Genomic DNA, 6,864 nt, shown 5'->3' with positions numbered 1-6,864 from the left:
AAAATGGATTCATCTAAGATTTATTTTGTTCTCTTAGCAACACTGAGATACACTTTAAGGCCTCAATTCCTGTTATTCAGACAAGAATGACCCTCCCAAACTAATGGCAGCTGGATGGATGTTAGCTGCCAGCTTCGCCTGCTGTCCACCCTGAACCTGCCCTCCAGGGGCACAAATGGGATTTTTATGACCCTGTATTGTCCAAACTGTAACTGCAGTAAGTCTGTGTTGTGGGTCCCAGGAGGCCCTCTGTGCTCCAGTTCAGGAAATACTTATCTGTGTGACGGTGAGCTCATTGCTCGAAATGATAATTTAAATAGATTTTAATGTTAGTGACTGCCTAAAGGCAGTGGTGGGAATCTGAGATCTTCAGGCAGTGGTCTGTTGTCTGTTCCAGAGGCCCGACTTAAAACTAAAGGGGACAGGGCATTTGCAGTCAAGGCCCTGAGGCTCTGCACACTTAAAATGTAGTTTTATAGGAGAGTCTTTCCTGGTTTTAGATTGCTCTATATACAAATGTATTGTTATAATTTTTTTACTATAAAACAGTTTCTCTCAAGCTAAAAGTGCTAATTAAAATGGGACACCTTCTTACTTCTTTGATTCTGTATTTTAAAGATTCTCAATGGAGGCAAACATATAGAAGCAAATCGGCAAATGAGGCCATGAACTGAAACAGAAATCTTAAAAACTTAATGACTGCTTTGACAAATATTCCCAACTAGGAGCTTTCAGCCACATCTCATGGTCTTCACTGGTGGATGGAATTTGCTCAGTTGTCATTATTGATCAATATCCTCTATCTGAAGCTTTAAAACAGAGGCGATGGTGCAGTGGATAAGACACATGCCTTTGTTGTGGGAAACCTGGGGTGCAGTTCCCACTGTGAGTCTCCAAAAGTAGAATAGGAGCCAGAGCGTTCAGCTATCAAGCTCCTCTCCTGTGGAACCAGGTTCTAGTTTGGGTTCAGGAGGCAGACACCATCTCCACATTTAAGAGTAGGCTTAAGACTTTCCTCTTTGATAAAGCTTATAGTTAGGGCTGGCTCAGGTGAGTCCTGAACCATCCCTTAGTTATGCTGCTATAGGCCTAGACTGCCGGGGGATTTCCTATGATGCACTGAGCTCATCTCTCCTCTTCTTTCTCTGCCTCTCTATGCAACCTCATCCCATTAATGCACCCATTAATGCATGTTACTAACTCAACTTCTCCCCTTTCCAGTAGTCTTGTGCTTTCTCGTCCCTCTCCTTTCTCCTCTTATCACTTCCTGCAGGTGTTTCTGGCTCTGGAGCTGTGGAGTCCATAGATGGATTTCTATGGTGGAGTCTGGATCTGTGGTTGCGAGTCATCTGCTGCCCCCGTGTTCCTGCTCGACACCCTCTGTTACAACTATTCTTACTAGTCCTATTGTTATTATTGTAATTATAATCATTAACATTACAATTATTATCATTAACACTACTGTAAATATCTGTATAGCAACATCACCTTTACTGTGTGTACCTCTGTGTGTGTATATTGTGTAGGCTGCCTCCCTCCCCTCTCTCTCTCCTTCCATCCCCCTCCCTCTTTCTCTCTCTCTCTCTCTCCCCCAACCAGTCGAGGCAGATGACCGCCCAACCTGAGCCATGGTTCTGCTCGAGGTTTTTGCCTCTTAAAAGGAAGTTTTTCCTTGCCTCTGTCGCCTAGTGCTTGCTCTTGGTGGGAACTGTTGGGTTTCTGTAAATAACATCACAGAGTACGGTCTAGACCTGCTCTTTTATGAAAAGCGCTCAGAGATAACTGTTCCACCACTGTATCCCTGAGCAAGACACTTAACTCGTACTTGTTCCAGAAGCCTGCAGCCTCTGATATTTAGCAATTGTAAGTCACTTTGGATAAAAGCGCCAGCTAAATTAATAAATATATATAAATATTAAAACACCACATTTTCAAATTCAGATGCCATGATTTCAGTTATTTTGCAGATTAACATGAACATTGGATATTTAATGGTTTATTTTGAATTAGGCTATATAATGAAAATCAGAAGTGACTCTAAGTGCATGTATTTGTATGTGTGCAGATCTTGTAGGTAGCCTATCTGTTTAAGATGAGGTTTTATCACACACACACACACACACACACAGGCTACATAACGTTATTGAATTGTAATATAGATAAATAGTAATAGAAACATAGAAACAAATGTAAACATGTACATATCGGGTATGAATAAAAAATAATAGAGAACGAATTCATGATGGACTTGATAGAGCACTGCATAATGTATATTTGCCAAGTCTGTCTGAGCGAAACATCAATAAAATGTCCAACGTTTAAACTGCTTCCGTGATGTTTGAAAATCCTGCCTTCTCCTCCTCCAGGGTTCGTTGCATTTAAATCCAAAACAGCGAGCCGCGCGCATGCTATTTATAAAGTCACTTGAATAGATTTAGCTTAACTAAATAACACACTTACTCAATAACATAACATACAACATAAAAATTAACAAATTCCCTTTTTTCATATATAATCAGTTATGTTTAACTTTCTGCTTTAAATAATCAATAATCTCCGGGCGGTGCCGTTACTATAAAACCATCGCTTCTTAGCAACGGCATTCCTTGCAGCTTCCTGATTGGTCCGCCCGGCTCAAATTCCAGCCAATGACAGCGCGGCGCCGCAGATTTGGATCTGCAGCTGAAACACTTTTGTTTGAGCTCCTGTCTGAGAAGCAACAGCGCAAACCTGGACTATTTACAACCGCTAAATAAGCTGCATCGTCCCTAAAACAAGCGACTGAACCAAACGAGGAGGAATAATAAAACAGGGTAGGAAAAAAACAATAATTTAAGCGTCTGTTAGCTTGATATTTTGAATCCAGAGCAGTTTAGTCTTAGTGTAGAAACTCCACCCAGCAAAGCTGCATAACGTTACATGGCTGCTCGGTTTTATGATCTTGTCATCTGCTGCTTGGTAAAACTAATTATCTTTTCTATATAACACCACAGGAACACGCAAGCCTGTTTTGTATTTTAAAAAGGACCCGCCATTTTTTGTGTGTATTTTTCTTTGCAAAGCAGATCACAGTGCAGCCGCTGCAGAGTTTGTTTTCGGGGGATAAAGGAGACAGCCATGCCCGTACCGAGGGGAAAGAAAGCCACAGTCTCTGCTGGGAGCAAGATAACATTACCCAAGCTAAATGCAACAACGACTGAGAACCAGGTAAAAGAAACATGCATTCATGTTGGTTTGGAAGGCAACGATTAAAATGAGTGCAAAACAGCATCTTTTCTCTTTGCAGTCCGTGCATGCACGTGATTTGTAAGTGTGTTTTCAGTTTCCTGTTTTTGTGCTGCAGGAGGAAGGTCCGCAGGTGAAGAGGTCCTCCTCCCCTCCTCACGGGGCACCCAAGAAGAGGACTGCTTTTATCGACATCACTAATGTAAGTCATGTGGGTTATAGGTAAGAGTGGTCAGCATTCAGAATCGGGCTCAAAGCTAAAACTTATTAGATGAAGCTGTTGGATTTAATTATTGACACAAAGTCTCCTGCTGTCTCTTAAAATGAACCTACCAACATTTTCCATTTGCTGTAATTTTCTCGAAACACCACAAAATAATGAAACATTTACATTGCATATATATATATTTGCTACTGTGTTAGTAATAAAATTGCCAGGCTACTTTAATGTTTGCGTATTGATTTGTGTTCTGGGTTTGTTTTCCTAAAAACACAGTGGATGTACTTGGCAGCGGGCTCTAAAGTGGATGTCTGAGTTTCCTAATATCACAGTAACTTTGAGTCTCCTCTGACTGGGTCATGGTGTTAGAACACCTGCTTCGGTGTTGCATTTGTTATAATAATAATAATAATAATAATAATCTTATTTGTAGAGCACTTTTCAAAAACAAGTTACAAAGTGCTTTAACAAGTGTAAAGAATAATACAAAAAAAGATAAGAGCATGAAAATTTAATATAAAAATAGTAAAATACAATAAAATAAAAGGGATAAAATAAAGTCAAATAAGATCGGGAAAGGCTCTCCTATAAAAGTATGTTTTAAGAAGGGACTTAAAAGAGTTCACTGACTCAGCCGACCTGATTTCCTCGGGCAGGCTGTTCCAGAGCCTCGGGGCCCTGACAGCAAACGCTCTGTCCCCTTTAGTTTTCAGTCGAGACTCTGGAACAGACAACAGACCTCTGCCCGAGGACCTCAAGGTACGTGCTGGTGTGTATGGGACTAAAAGGTCAGAAATATAACAAGGCGAGAGGCCATGAAGAGCTTTAAAAGTGATCAATAGAATTTTAAAGTCAATTCTAAAACATACTGGGAGCCAGTGTAGTGAAGCTAAAATAGGAGTAATGTGGTCATATTTCTTTGTTCTGGTTAAAAGCCTGGCAGCTGAGTTCTGGACAGTCTGGAGTCGATCAATAGATTTTTGGGTTAAACAGGTGAAAAGGCTGTTGCAATAATCCAGGCGTGATGAGATGAAGGCGTGTAAAATGGTCTCGGTGTCCTTAAAAGTTAACATAGATCGAATTTTAGCTATATTTCTAAGTTGATAAAAACATGATTGAACAAGATTTGTGGTGTGCTGCTCGAAATTTAAATTACTATCAAACCAAACACCAAGGTTCTTTGCCACAGGCTTAATGTGATTTTACTAGGGAACCAGCAGATGGCAGTATTTGATTTGCCATCTGCTGAGACCCGATGACCAGGATTTATGTTTTGTCTGAGTTCAGCTGGAGGAAATTATTTGACATCCATTTTTTCACAAAGGCAGTTGTTAAGTGAACTCAGCATTCCAGGGTCTGTGGATCTGACGGGCAAGTACATTTGTGTGTCATCAGCATAAATATGAAAAGAAATACCATGTTTATGGATAATATGTCCAAGGGGAAGCAGATACAAGGAAAACAAAATGGGTCCTAAGACCGACCCCTGAGGCACACCATATTTAACTGGACAGAATGAAGAGACATAGTTGTTTACAGACACGCAAAACTTCCTATTTGACAGGTAGGATGAAAACCATTCTAGAGCAGTACCAGAGATCCCCACCCAGTGCCTCAGTCTGTCTAACATGATGTTGTGATCAATGGTGTCAAAAGCAGCGCTAAGGTCCAGGAGTACAAGGACTGAGCACATACCTTCATCAGCAGACATTAAAAGGTCATTGGTGACTTTAAGCAGGGCAGTCTCAGTGCTGTGGTACTTCCTAAAACCAGACTGAAACTTTTCAAATAATTTGTTATTTTCCATTTGTTAATACTGAAACCACTGCTATGCACAAACCAATGTACTCATGACACTGTAAAGAAAATGGCTCGAACATGGATGTGTTATGGTGCATTCCACATGCGCAGTAGCAACGGTCAGGCGCTGGTAGATTGGATAGGAGTAAGCAATGAAAAATATAAAACAAGCCCATCGCACTCTGAAATGACTGACTATGATTTATTGCGATCTAGGCGTTTCGCCTATTAATCACTACTCCTTGGTTCCTGCACACAGCACACAGAACAGCATATTAGGCATTCCTTGATTGGCTAACTGTTAGTCGTCAGCTGAAATGCTGACGGATTCAAAGGTCTGGACTCAGGCAAGTGGGGTACCTGCACACCACACCATAAAAAGGTTTTAAAATTTAGTATCTACATATTGACAAATATGTTCTCCTCATAAACCTTCCAGGTTTGAGTTTAGATCTGAGAGTGAGAAAGACGGGCTAAAGTGCAATTTCTACTTCTGCGTCAAATCGACGGCGTAGCCCCCTACCCTGCGCCGTCACCTATGGCTTAGCCTGACATGTGCTTCCTCAAAAATGTAACTACACTTCGAGTCGACGCGGAACGGAAGCTCTGTGATTGGTCGGCTGTGAAGCCTTGCAGTGCCGCCGAGCCGACAGGAAGTGCCCGTACTTTGAAGTAACTTTTATAAGCGGCTATAACACAGTGGGTCAATATATTTGACTGTCACAACCCGAGAGAAATGACTCGTTTCACTATCAGAATGTGATCCATTCGGTCGATAACATTTGAAAAGGCTACACCAGCCGCTCGTTTACAATTTTACCCCCATTCACGTTAGCTGAGGGCCAAACCGGAAGTTAGCCTGCTCGGACGGTAAAAGTCAACACAATTGTGCACAAATGCCTGGCTAAGTGTGTAGCCTACGGCGTAGCTACGCATGTAAGACCCTACGCAGGAGTATAAATCAAGCTTAAGGCTAGGTTTCACTAGCTGCTGTTTGCATGCCGATTAAGTGTTGTTGAGCTCTGAATGTTATTAATTGCTCGTCACCCTCTTGACGACAGGCTAGTGGTCCGTGTCTGTCATGTTGCCGACCCAACGGTGACGTCAGCTTCAGGAACGTAAGTGGGATAGTGTTTATGTCCAACACTGTGGTGGTGGTCACCGTGTGTGGCCCTGAGAGAAAAGCACTGTGTCGAACCATGGTCTGAATGTAATGCATCTGGAAAACCAGTCTAACGCCATATTCATATCATCACAACAAACATTTGAAGGGTTTGTACTAATTCCAACCCAAGGCTAATAAACCTTAAAAGGGCTGCTTACACATGGGAATTACTTCTGTGCCTTAATGAACACAAATTCGGCTTCATTGGACATTTATTAAACGGTAGTCTCTGAAAGTGTGTCCCTGCTGGCCACCGTCCCGTCTGACTGTGAGCAAGTCAAAATCAAAGTCAGACCATTAGTCTGTATTCATCAGGTTCTTGATTGTGTGTTTGTTTTTTGTTTTTCCTCTCCAGGAAATGTATCACTAGGGCTGAACGATTTTGCAATTGCTATTATTTTGACTGATATTGCAATTGCCATATTAGGGGGAACATCATTTACATCACTGTTTT

At 41.6% G+C, this 6,864-nt stretch overlaps 1 protein-coding gene across 1 annotated transcript; it reads left to right on the top strand.

Annotated features, from left to right (window-relative positions):
• The first annotated feature begins 2,819 nt into the window (after positions 1–2,819).
• LOC119902938 (G2/mitotic-specific cyclin-B3-like) lies at positions 2,820–6,453 on the top strand. Its single transcript, XM_038719343.1, has 4 exons — positions 2,820–2,958; positions 3,066–3,207; positions 3,344–3,427; positions 6,307–6,453. Exons 2-4 carry the CDS (start codon positions 3,118–3,120, stop codon positions 6,451–6,453), a joined length of 321 nt encoding a protein of 106 aa, XP_038575271.1. The 5' UTR covers positions 2,820–2,958; positions 3,066–3,117.
• The last annotated feature ends 411 nt before the right edge of the window (positions 6,454–6,864 follow it).

The sequence above is a fragment of the Micropterus salmoides genome, unplaced genomic scaffold (genome assembly GCF_014851395.1).
Source record: "Micropterus salmoides isolate LMB-PRFRI ecotype aquatic unplaced genomic scaffold, ASM1485139v1 Ms_hic_scaffold_14, whole genome shotgun sequence".
Lineage (NCBI taxonomy): Eukaryota > Metazoa > Chordata > Actinopteri > Centrarchiformes > Centrarchidae > Micropterus > Micropterus salmoides.
The sequence above is the reverse complement of the archived record's forward strand: the minus strand, read 5'-3'. Positions and strand labels throughout refer to the sequence as shown.

Coding starts and splice junctions, on each gene's coding strand:
- LOC119902938 (XM_038719343.1), top strand. CDS start 3,118: ATGCCCGTACCGAGGGGAAAGAAAGCCACAGTCTCTGCTGGGAGCAAG. Junction 3,208..3,343: donor CAACAACGACTGAGAACCAG/GTAAAAGAAACA, acceptor TTTGTGCTGCAG/GAGGAAGGTCCGCAGGTGAA. Junction 3,428..6,306: donor CTTTTATCGACATCACTAAT/GTAAGTCATGTG, acceptor TCTTGACGACAG/GCTAGTGGTCCGTGTCTGTC.